Below are 12,477 nucleotides of genomic sequence, written 5' to 3'. Positions count from 1 at the left end.
CCAAATATTCCCGCCTAAATTTTTTTAAAAAATTTATTTTCCCGCTTAAATAATTTAAACTAGACGACTTACTTGTAAGTCGTCTGGAAAGTCTTCTATTTTAGTTTCCCGCTAAAAATATTTAATTTCCCGCTAAAAATATTAAACTCTTCTGGACGACTTACATGTAAGTCGTCTGTTTTAATTTCTTCAACAGACGACTGAAATGTAAGTCGTCTAGGAAGTCGTCTTAGTCAAAAATATTTAACCTAATTGGATTTTTTGTCTCCCTATATAAAGAAAAATTTACACATTCTCTCTCCTCCTCTCAAATGGCTGCAACAAAAATGTAATGTTTATCATTCTAAAACTCTCCAACCTCTCTCTAATCTCTTTGACTTGAAAACACCAAACTTTATATGAATTTTTCAGTTTTGTCTCATGTATTTCTTACTAATCTATCTCTTTTGCAGGTTTTTAATCAAATGGTACTCATCTTCCATTAATTTAAAGGTAAATCTATTAATTTTATATATGTATTTTTGTGTGCTCTATAAAGGTAGATTTATCTAATATTCCACTAATTTTTTCTGTCTTTAAGCCATTAGAACGTTTTTGGATATGCAGGTTTATCAAATCCAGATCTGAAAAACCTGCATATCAAATCCAGATATGCAAAACCTGCATATCCAAAAACGTTCAAATGACTTAAAAATAGAGAAAATGAGTGGAAGATTAGATAAATCTACATTTATAGAACACACAAAAATACATATCTAAAATTAATAGATTTACCTTTAAATTAGTGGAAGATGAGTACCATTTGATTAAAAACCTGTAAAAGAGTTAGATTAGTAAGAAATACATGAGACAAAACTGAAAAATTCATATAAAGTTTGGTGTTTTCAAGTCAAAGAGATTAGAGAGAGGTTGGAGAGTTTTAGAATGATGAACATTACATTTTTGTTGCAGCCATTTGAGAGGAGGAGAGAGAATGTGTAAATTTTTCTTTATATAGGGAGACAAAAAATCCAATTAGATTAAATATTTTTTACTCAGACGACTTCCTGGACGACTTACATTTCAGTCGTCTGGTGAAGAAATTAAAACAGATGACTTACATGTAAGTCGTCCAAATATTCCCGCCTAAATTTTTTTAAAAAAATTATTTTCCCGCTTAAATAATTTAAACCAGTCGTCTGGAAAGTCTTCTATTTTAGTTTCCCGCTAAAAATATTTAATTTCCTGCTAAAAATATTAAACTCTTCTGGACGACTTACATGTAAGTCGTCTGTTTTAATTTCTTCACCAGATGACTGAAATGTAAGTCGTCCGAGTAAATTATTCAACAGATGACTAAAATATACGTCGTCCGAGTAAATTATTCAACAGACGACTAAAATATACGTCGTCCGAGTAAATTATTCAACAGACGACTAAAATATACGTCGTCCGAGTAAATTATTCAACAGACGACTAAAATATACGTCGTCCGAGTAAATTATTCAACAGACGACTAAAATATACGTCGTCCGAGTAAATTATTCAACAGACGACTAAAATATACGTCGTCCGAGTAAATTATTCAACAGACGACTAAAATATACGTCGTCCGAGTAAATTATTCAACAGACGACTAAAATATACGTCGTCCGAGTAAATTATTCAACAGACGACTGAAATATAAGTCGTCCACACCCTAAACATAACCCCTAAACTTAATTATCTAGTTAAAGACTTCATAAAATCAAATCAAACTTGAAAAGTGTTTACTATACACATAAATAAACACATATAGGTGAAAACTAATTTTTGAAAAAAACATTTTAGTTTTCCAAAATCTAACCCTAACAATACATACAATACTACAACATATGTTTGCCAAACTCCTAAACCAAAGTATTTCATGATTCACTACTTCCACTCATCTATCTTCAAAACAAATCAATTTTATCATATCTTAATTTATATCACTTAAAACTGTTTATAATTACTTGATTTTTATTTTTCACGCATCAAAATATTTTTTTACAAGATTTATAAATTATTTTTAAAATAAACCGGTACCAGACGACTTACACTTCAGTCGTCCAGACGACTTCCAACATCTCAGACGACTCAGACGATTTACTAGGGCTATATTCGTAAAAATGGCTTCTGTTTTTTTGTTTGGTCACAAGGGGCTGAACTGTAATTTCACTAGGCTTTTAGGTTAGTTTTGCATTTGATTCAAGTTTGGGTATAGGTTTGGGGTTAAAATCAAGTTGTGGGTTAGTTTTGGCAAAAACCCCTTATTTTTTTCAGGTTTTGTTTTGTATACCAGCTCAAATTTTAATAATAGTTACACCAAAAAATTGAATAATAGAGCAATTTTTGATGTAAAAACTAGTATATTTTTCTTATACAAAATTAGATATTTTGCTAGCTCATTTCCCCCAATTTATCTCTAAATTTAAATGTTAGAACATGGAGATGACATGAGTAGAAGTTTAACTGTGGTGGAAGAACATTCACAGAAGCAAGGATGAATAGGGGATTATTGACTTTAACTATCACTTACATAAGTTACAAAGACAAATCACAAGACTACATTTTACTTTAGCATAGACACACACTCTTTTGACATGAAGAACATGTCTGAATACAATCAAAAGACTGGATCAAGCCAGCTGCAACAACTCTTCACGTTTAATGTCGAACACCTTCACCAAAACATCTTCCACGACCTACCACATTTCACACAAACACATTTCACTTAAACTGTGCGGAAACAAAAGCAACAAAACCAGCTGCAACTGAAAACACACATATGCCTACCTTGTCTGGAGTTGATGCACCTGAAGTCACACCAATGGTTATTGGCCCCTTTGGAAGAAAATTCTCCTTCTCCACCAGCTCTCCGTACTGTCAAAATGTAAAAGGATAAGATCGTTGAAAGCTATTCAAGCAAGACTGAGTGGACGTTGGCACTTACGTGGAGCTTGTAGGCTATTTTGTTACCAGGACCTATCCGTTTCTCACTGTCTATCCAGTAAGAAGGGATTCCACGGACCTCTGAGATCTCCTGAAGGTGAGAAGTGTTGCTTGAGTTCCACCCACCAACCACTAGCATGAGGTCAATTTTCTCTTCCACTAGCTCATAGATTGCATCTTGTCTCTCCTGAAAAAGAGATTAGCATTTTTTTCAAAGCATGTTTTATAGGCATGACAATGAGATTCTAGCAAAAGCTTACTTGAGTAGCGTCGCAAATGGTGTTGAAGCTGATGAAATGTCCGTTTACGTTTTCCACTCCATACTTGCGCATCATTGTCCTCTCGATTAGTTTCCCTGCAGGGCATGAGACTCAACTATAAGATGTGTTGTTTCCAATGATTTTGATTTAAAAGCAGTGTACTAACCAATCTCCTCAGTTTCTCCCTTGAGCATCGTTGTCTGGTTTGCAATACCGACTTTGACAAGGTCCTTGTCAGGGTCAAAACCCTTTGAGACAGCATACTTGAATTTCTACAGACGCCAGCCACCATTAGATATGTATACATCAGTACCAAAAAGAGCATCAGAGATTGTGGAAGGAAAGGGAGGTCTTTATTACCTCCATGAAGTCCTCTTTAGTGGAGCTAGATCCATCGAGTTCACCACCAAGAATGTAATCACAAACGTAATTCGCCTGTTGCTCAACACATCAGCAACAAAATCCTTGCAAAACTCTTAACGAATATAGGTTTTTATCATTACCTCTTTCATGTTCTTGACGATGATGTACTTTCCAGCAAAAGAAGCAGTAGCAATGGTCTCTTCATGGTTATATTTACCGTGAATTATCGATGTGTATTCACCCTTCTTGTGCTTCTCAACCATGTTCCAGACCTTTGTGACCCAAGGACAAGTGGTGTCAACGATCTGAACCTTTTTATCATTGAGAGCAAACATCTCGTCAACACCAGCACCAAAGGCAGGGAGGATAACCACATCGTCTTTATCCACTACATCAAACTGCTTCTTTGAATCCTCAACCGGAATAATCTTAACATCCATTTCTTCTAACCTCTGCCACACACAAAAAAAAAAAAAACTCACTAATGAATCAATACAATTCAAGTAAATCAATTTGCCACACAAAGATAGAGTATAGTGGCTAAGTTACATACCTTGTTGACGGTGGGATTATGAATGATTTCGTTAGTAATCCAAAGCCTTTCCTCAGGAAACTGCTTTCTTGCTTCATAAGCGATCTGAACAGCACGCTCAACGCCCCAGCAAAAGCCATAAGCTTTAGCGAGTTTCACTGTAACATCTCCCCAAGAATATGTATACCCATTTGTTTTCAGCGTCTCCAATATATCACCTAAGAGTGCCAAATACAATAACAAGATGAATCACCATCCCATGAACTAACAATCTAACATTAATAGTTCTATTTTAATTGTAGTTTTAGTTTTATTCATACAGATTAAAAACATTTAGTTTGTTTATCATATTTTCAAAATAAAAACATCATCATCTATGCACCTAATGATATTTCGACCAGGGTAATAAACTTAGAGAATATTTCGACCAGACTAATAAACTTAGAGAATATTGTTAATAAATTTTGCACTGATATTATAAAACTACACCTACAACAATTAAATAAAAAAGAAAAGAGGGAGTAACAACTAACAAGTATGGAACTTACTGGTGTACTCTCGATTCATGAGCTTGAGTGTCTCCTCTTTATGACCGAATCCTTTACGGTTGTAATTCTCGCTTCTCGTCAAGTTCTTACGGAACGTCTTCGCGTCAAAATCGGAGCCCATCGATGACAAAGGAACGTCCACGTCCTCATTTCCAGAAGAGCACCGGACTGAAAAAGGTTTCCGGCGACGGAAAGATCCGGAGAGATGGTTCTGAAGCACGAAAGTATCCGGGCGCACGCATAATCGGCCGAACTGGAAAGCAGCAGCCATGGAGACAGACAGACAGAGAGGAAGTAGAGACAACAACGACACTGACCGGAACTTGTAATGAATGGATGGTCCCTGTTTTTATCTCGATCTATTTGAATTAGATTATGTAACGTGTAGTAGTAGTATGTTGTATGTGAAAATTATATTTAAATAATAGTTTTATTTGAAAATACGTGTAAAATGCAACCAACCACGTGGACTTGGACTTTTGTAGTCTTATTTTGGGATTTGGGTTTCATATTTGTTGCAAAATAGTCTCTTAACCCACGCCACAAAGACGACCGTGGGCGAACGTGAAGTCGTGCAGTCTTAAATTTATGGTTGTAAGTCCTGTTCGGGAACGCGCTGGGCACTAATCGGACGATCGGGTTGGATCTAGCGTCTAAATAGAAAATCAGAGATTAATCGAAAATTATGCAGAAATTTTTAGATTGTTTACTATGTTATAAAACATGTTAATATTTAATTGTGTATAACATTAATACATTTTCATGTTTAAGATTGTATAAAACACACAAATAGAATATATAAACTTAATATAGTATAATTTTCATCAAAATTATGAATATAAATGATATTTATAAAATTTTAGATCAAATAAATAAATAAAAATATTATTTAAAAAAAAAATAGATTAGGCTGCTAGGCGGTCATTTAGGTGTTCTAGACTAAGAAAATCGGATATCCGATTTTTTAAACCGATTTATAGGCGACCGATTTTAAAAACATGGGATGTACGTACCCGTACCCTTAAACACGTGTGTGATTTTGTGAATATAAATAAATCAGGTTTCTAGATTGTTTCACAGTTTGTCATCTTGTTATTAACCTGTAGTCATTTTCATGAATATTAATTAGAATATGATTAATTTCCCTTTCAAGTACTCCCTCCGTTTTTTAAATCTCTTCTTCGTTTTTTTAAAGATAGATATTTTGGTGTTTAGCACACTAATCCTGCATCGTTTTTTGAAATTACCAAATTCTAATGCTTTTTAACCAATAGTCTTACAATAAATCCAATTAATTTTATTTAAATTTGTAATTTTTGTTATAGAAAACATAAAAATCTATAGTCATGAAACAAATGTTTTTTTTTCTAAAACTTACATCTGAAACGGAGAGAGTTAAGACCAAAAATAATCTTCATAATTTTACATGGGCTTGAGGCCCATATGTTATACCAAGCCCAAAGTGACTAGTGAAAGTGGTGTAGGGTTTATCCCGGAGCTGAGCGCTGAGGAGCTAAAGGAGAATCGGGCAAGTCAAGCGATGGAGTGTAGACCCACCGCCAATGGTAGCCCGGAGAAGAACTCCGTCGGTCCTCCTTCTGCTCAGACCTACCTTGATCCTCACTACTGGGACGAGAGGTTCTCATCTGAGGAACACTATGAATGGTTCAAGGACTACTCTCATTTCCAGCATCTCATCAAATCCAACATCAATTCCTCTTCTTCCGTACTGCCCCTCCTCTCTCCGCTGTCGAGATCCGTAACTTAATTGCAAAAATTTGATTTTGATTTTGTTTTTTTTTTGAAGGTTTTGGAGCTGGGATGTGGGAACTCTCAGCTGTGTGACGAGCTGTATAAAGATGGGATTGTTGATATCACCTGCATTGATTTATCTTCCGTTGCCGTCGACAAGATGCAGACTCGATTGCTGTCAAAAGGGTACAAAGGTATTTCCATATTCATGTATGTCATCATATAGTCTATTTTATCAATTTTTAGTTGGCAATTTCAAAAATCTCAGCTTAGAACTTGATTAGTCTCTCTTGCTTGCCTGTGTAATTGTATTTGCTCTGGTTGAAGCAAAATGTTCATTCTATGTTTGATATTTTGATATATTATTATTCAGAAATAAAAGTGGTGCAAGCTGACATGCTAGACCTCCCCTTTGACACCGAGTGTTTCGATGTGGTTATTGAGAAAGGCACCATGGTAAAGATGAACTTAACCTCCTTTCATTACATTCCATTGTTTTCTTTAGGACTTAACTTAGTTTTGCGAATGTGGTTTCCAATCTTGAAATACGATGAGAGAAAGCTCGTGATTTTCTTTCCTCTTGTTAATCAATTTGGTGAAGGAAGTACTGTTCGTGGATGCTGGTGATCCATGGAATCCCCGTCAAGAAACCGTTAGCAAAGTCATGGCTACTCTTGATGGAGTTCACCGGGTTCTGAAACCAGATGGGATTTTCATTTCAATTACTTTTGGCCAGGTAATTAGATGAGTCTGTCTTATTATATATCTTATTCTCAAGTGTCAGCTCTGAAATACACTCTCTCTTTTTTTCTTGGCATGCAGCCGCATTTCAGGCGTCCTTTGTTTATGGATCCCAAGTTTAATTGGTCCATGGAGTACAACACTTTTGGCGATGGATTCCATTATTTCTTCTATATACTAAGAAAGGTAATTAACTAAAGAATCTTTGCTTTCAATGGTTAGCTTTTGTTCTCTGTTTCCATTTAGTGAATTCTCACAAGCTCTTAGTAATAATATGTTTTGCTTATTGCCAAAACAAATTAACTGTCACAAAACTGAATCCAACAACATATGGACCAAAAATGAAATATAGATCTGAAATCTGATCAGGAATGGGTTTACTTAGTATGCTATTTCAACCAAGTTTCGTGATCAAAATGAGGTATTTATATAGAGAATGTAGTTTGACTACGATGCATGCCTCCATATCGTTTGAAAACTGGGCCTTAACAGGATAGTCAAAGATATGAGTTTGATTTACCTTCTCACAAGTCAAACTTGTGATATTCTGGTAGTTTATGTTGCCTTTGTATACCTTTAACTTGTGATATTTCATTGAATAATACCCTTCTTGTTCAGGGAAAGAGACGTATTGATGAGAAAGAAGAGGATGAAAAACATAAAGATCCACCAATAAACATGTATCAAGATGAACTTGAAGGCGAAGACTACCTCTTCCGAACAAGCATCGACGCTGAGGAAGATTAGAACAGATTCGCTGTTTTGTTTGCTGTGTAATACTCTAACTATTTTAATTTGTAACTGTAGTTCAATCTTTGTGATTTTAGACAAAAAGATTAAACTAAAAATGAAGTTGAACCATTCCGTAACATACAGTTTACACTGCAACATATTATGGACGTACGTGGGAATCAATGAATAAACTAAAGTTTGTAACAGGTATTTGAGGACTAAACCAGCATAAATAAGTGTCTTAACCAAAAAGAATTGTCAGTTCTTACAATATATTAATCTATGATATCTCTTCTCTTTTTGGGCTTAGGACAAGTAAAGATATCCAAGTTTCTCCGGTCCCATTAACTCATACATGAGCTTACATGTTACGATTGAGTGGATTTATAGCTCATACATATGGCTTACAAGTAACAAGCAAGTATTGGTTGTGGAGAAACGATTGACTACTTGTTTCGTAAGTTAGTAATTGAATAGTCTTATTAATAAGTTCGTATTTCTTTTGACTACTAAAAAAAAAAAAAAAAAAACGTACTAATCTTTAAAAAAAAAAAAAAATCTGAATAAAGCCAATTTTAAAATCTAAATTTAATATTTAATCTGCTATTCAAATCACATATGATGGTCAGTCAATAAGCTAGACTGCAAAACTAATTAAATGGTCCGCAAAAAATGTCATTAGTTTCCCCGTTATTAATAACCATTCCTTTTTGGTGAAGATTAAATAACCTTTCCAAATTACTAGAGTATCTTTCTTTGCTATAAAAGCTTTTCCATGCCATTCATTGCAAAAAAAAAAAAAAAAAAAAACAATCACAAACATCCTTGAGTTATTTTTCTCCTTGGTAACCAAAACGACGACGTTGCAAGATGAAAGTCCCCGCATAAAAGGCGTGAGGTAGATAGAGGAGGAATCTCTTTGCTACGCGATTCAGCTTCTTCTCCTCCTCCTCCTCCTCTCTCGGTGCTTACTACTCTTTCAACCGGAGAGAGAGCTTCTTTTGTGATCTCGCCGGAATATTTATCCAACCCTTCCAATTCCAATTCACTCTTTTATTTAAACTTCTTTTCATGAATTCGATTCTCCTTCCGTAATTGCGAAGTAAAAAAAACGATGGATGATTACTACACAGCTGACGAAGAGGATTGCTATTACTCCTCCGATCATGATGAGTCTCTGGGCGGGATTGATAACGACGATTCCGAATTTCACGCCGCCTCCTCTAAGAAATCAACCACTCAGGTCTCTTCTCCCCTTTGATTATTCTGAAAGTGAATTTCGATGATTTGATCGCAATTGTGGGGGTTTAAAACTCGATTCCTGCGTCGTTCGTCGTCTCAATCTTCTGGGTTTTTCGAAAGTTTCATCCTTTTTGTGTCTCGGATTACGAAATTGGGTAATCAGTATGTTTGAAATTAGGGCTTGAGAGCTAAAATCAGTATGAAAATGTTCAATTGTGTGACAATTACTTTTAATCAAACTGTATTGTTTGCCAAAGTTTATCAATTTGTTTTTTTTTTTTGTTTTTTTTTGGCAGGTCATCACGCAGGAATCGCTTCTAGCAGCACAGGTGAGTTAGGCAGAGAAGACTCTTGTTTAATGTTTTTCTTTTTGGTGATCTGTAATTTGTTTATTTGTGATGATGCAGAGAGAAGATTTGTTAAGGGTGATGGAGCTGTTATCGATCAAGGAGCACCATGCTCGGACTCTTCTCATTCATTACCAGTGGGATATTGAGAAGCTGATTTCTGTGTTTGTTGAGAAAGGAAAAGACAGCTTGTTCTCTGGAGCTGGTGTGACTGTCTTCGACTGTCGATACGGTGGCGACTCTTCTTCCCTTCCTTCGTCTTCTTCGAACATGAGCTGTGATGTCTGCCTAGAGGATGTGGTAGCTGATCTGATGAAGAGGATGGACTGTGGCCATTGCTTTTGCAACGATTGTGAGTGGACTCCATCTTATCATATTTTTTAAAAAAAATTAATGGTAATGATTTTAACTTTTTAACGCAGTTATTGATTTGGTTTTTTTTAAGGTTGGACGGAGCATTTCACTGTCCAGATCAACGAAGGCCAGAGCAAAAGGATCAGATGCATGGCGCATAAATGCAACGCTATCTGCGATGAAGATGTCGTCAGGAGCCTCGTCAGTAAAAAGCGTCCTGATCTAGCGGAGAAGTTTGATCGGTTCCTTGTCGAGTCGTACATAGAGGACAACAAGATGGTCAAGTGGTGTCCGAGCACTCCACATTGCGGGAATGCGATACGAGCTGAGGATGACAAGCTCTGCGAAGTTGAGTGTTCCTGTGGTCTTCAGTTTTGTTTCAGCTGTATGTGTCAGGCTCACTCCCCTTGCTCTTGTTTGATGTGGGAGCTGTGGAGAAAGAAGTGTAGAGATGAGTCGGAGACGGTTAACTGGATAACTGTTCATACCAAGCTGTGTCCCAAGTGTTACAAGCCTGTGGAGAAGAATGGTGGGTGCAATCTCGTGAGGTGTATTTGTGGGCAGTACTTTTGGTAAGAAATGTAGTTATCATCTCTTCTTTTTTTTTGCTTTGTGTTTGCTTAAGTCTTCGGGTTCGGGTAGTTTGGTTTCCGGTTAGTTTGGTTCAACATAAATTTACCTGAAATAAAGTGTTGGTTCGGTATTCTGTTAGTTCTGTTTTTGAAAATCCTATCGAAGTTTTTGATTTTGGTTTAATTTTCTTAAAATTTGGATAATTTTGGTTAAATTCGGTTATTTGGTTAGTTGGGTTTGAAATTTGGTTAATTCGGTTCGAGTTTTTGTTATGTTTTCTTGGTTTTAATTTTTAAGTTTTTTTTTTAGAAAACCGAAGTAACCGATTGTCAAACCAGAAACCGGAACTCCTATCAACATAAATAAAGTGCTGGTTCGGTATTCTGTTAGTTTGGTTTTTGAAAATCCTATCAAAGTTTTTGATTTCGGTTATATTTTGGTTTTAATTTTTATTAAAATGTTGGATAAGTTCGGTTAATTTCTGTTAAATTTGGTTAAATTTGGTTATTTTGGTTTGAAATTTAGTTATTTCGGTTCGAATTTTTGGAATGGTTTGGTTATAGTTTTTAAAACCAAAGTCACCACCGAACCAAACCAAAACCTACCAAATCGAACCGAACTCCTAACTGAACTAACCGAAAGTTTTGGTTCGATCGGCGGGTTTAGTTCGGTTCAAAATTCCGGCCCTGTGTTTGCCTTTCTAAACGAGCAAATGCCAAAATGGTGGAGTGTCTCATGTTTGCTATGTCATCTTGTACAGTTGGCTATGTGGTGGAGCTACCGGAAAGGAACACACCTATAGAAGCATAGCCGGTCACAGTTGTGGTCGGTACGAAGACGACAAAGAAAGGCAGATGGAAAGAGCCAAAAGGGATCTAGACAGGTACACACATTACCACCACCGATACAAAGCGCATACGGATTCATCAAAGCTTGAAGATAAACTCAGAGACACAATCCTCGAGAAAGTGTCAAATTCAGAAAAGAAGGAGCTGAAGCTCAAAGACTTCACATGGGTCACCAACGGACTCAACAGGCTATTCAGATCCAGACGGATCCTCTCGTATTCTTACGCCTTCGCTTATTACATGTTCGGTGAGGAGCTGTTCAAAGACGAGATGAGCTCTAGTGAGAGAGAGATGAAGAAGAATCTGTTCGAGGATCAGCAGCAGCAGCTCGAGGGTAACGTTGAGAAACTTTCTCAGCTGTTGGAGGAGCCCTTTGATGATTTTAGCGATGATAAAGTTATGGATGTGAGGATCCACGTCATCAACTTGTCTGTTGCGGTGGATAGCCTCTGCAAGAAGATGTACGAGTGCATTGAGAATGACTTGCTCGGTTCTCTTCAGTCTGGTATCCACAACATCGCGCCTTACAGTTCGAAGGGGATCGAACAAGCGGCTGAGTTTCATGCTTCGTGGAGTTCCTCCAAACCTTTGGATAGTAGTGGTACAAGCGGTAACTAATAACCCTCTTGTGTGAATCATATTCTATAGTTATTGAACCGATGAATCTAATACTAATATTCTTTGTAACAGGGGAGACATCAAGGCCTGAGAAAGCTTCAGGATCAAGGGACTCGGAAGACATGGTTTGCTCTTCTTCAAAGAAACGTCCGAGAAGAGAAGGAAGTTTCACAAACAGCAAAGTCACTTTGTTGGACTTGAACTTGCCTGCTGATTTCATCGACCAGAACTGAACTGGAGCTCAACTCAAATCCCTTTTTTTGTCTGTGTTTTGTCCAAATGGTATGACATGGCAAAATGGGACTTACTAATTATTATTTTTCTTTATTATAGTTTTTTTGGTTTATATATAACTATTGTTATAGACTTCTAATATATATATAGTTCTCTGATTCAGCTTATGAACTCTGTTACTTCTCAATGCCTTTGAGAATGTAAATTTGAAATTCAAGAGAATTATTAGTCGATAATTTAATTGAGTAGTGTTTTTCTGTCCTTATAATAATAATCTCAGGTATCATCCTTCTAATTCCATCGATTCAGAAACTATAGTAAATAATACGATTCTAATTAAGTTCGAAGACGCTATCAAGTTGTTAATCCTAAGATACAGCT

The 12,477-nt window shown here is 36.2% G+C and overlaps 3 protein-coding genes across 4 annotated transcripts; 2 read left to right on the top strand and 1 right to left on the bottom strand.

The window, feature by feature from the left end:
- Positions 1-2,494: 2,494 nt before the first annotated feature.
- LOC106307675 (4-hydroxy-3-methylbut-2-enyl diphosphate reductase, chloroplastic) lies at positions 2,495-5,018 on the bottom strand. The gene is made up of 9 exons (XM_013744730.1): positions 4,656-5,018; positions 4,129-4,325; positions 3,716-4,027; positions 3,573-3,647; positions 3,379-3,484; positions 3,213-3,307; positions 2,954-3,139; positions 2,797-2,883; positions 2,495-2,705 (listed from the first exon to the last, which is right to left on the bottom strand). The coding sequence occupies exons 1-9, from the start codon at positions 4,924-4,926 to the stop codon at positions 2,640-2,642; spliced, it is 1,395 nt and encodes a 464-aa protein (XP_013600184.1). The 5' UTR covers positions 4,927-5,018; the 3' UTR covers positions 2,495-2,639.
- A 1,128-nt stretch (positions 5,019-6,146) lies between these two features.
- LOC106344687 (endothelin-converting enzyme 2) lies at positions 6,147-8,017 on the top strand. Its single transcript, XM_013784010.1, has 6 exons — positions 6,147-6,381; positions 6,463-6,601; positions 6,781-6,863; positions 7,009-7,143; positions 7,230-7,334; positions 7,767-8,017. The coding sequence occupies exons 1-6, from the start codon at positions 6,196-6,198 to the stop codon at positions 7,893-7,895; spliced, it is 777 nt and encodes a 258-aa protein (XP_013639464.1). The 5' UTR covers positions 6,147-6,195; the 3' UTR covers positions 7,896-8,017.
- Positions 8,018-8,782: 765 nt separating this feature from the next.
- Positions 8,783-12,339, top strand: LOC106314414 (probable E3 ubiquitin-protein ligase ARI1). 2 transcript variants are annotated; one of them, XM_013752292.1, is made up of 6 exons: positions 8,783-9,123; positions 9,419-9,451; positions 9,530-9,821; positions 9,915-10,395; positions 11,157-11,845; positions 11,935-12,339. In XM_013752292.1, exons 1-6 carry the CDS (start codon positions 8,995-8,997, stop codon positions 12,093-12,095), a joined length of 1,785 nt encoding a protein of 594 aa, XP_013607746.1. In that variant the 5' UTR covers positions 8,783-8,994; the 3' UTR covers positions 12,096-12,339. The 2 variants fall into 2 exon arrangements, with proteins under 2 accessions (XP_013607746.1, XP_013607740.1); XM_013752286.1 differs by having other exon boundaries at positions 11,157-11,854.
- Positions 12,340-12,477: the final 138 nt, after the last annotated feature.

This window comes from Brassica oleracea, chromosome C1 (assembly GCF_000695525.1).
Source record: "Brassica oleracea var. oleracea cultivar TO1000 chromosome C1, BOL, whole genome shotgun sequence".
NCBI classification, from domain to species: domain Eukaryota; kingdom Viridiplantae; phylum Streptophyta; class Magnoliopsida; order Brassicales; family Brassicaceae; genus Brassica; species Brassica oleracea.
This window is presented reverse-complemented; position numbering and strand designations above follow the sequence as displayed.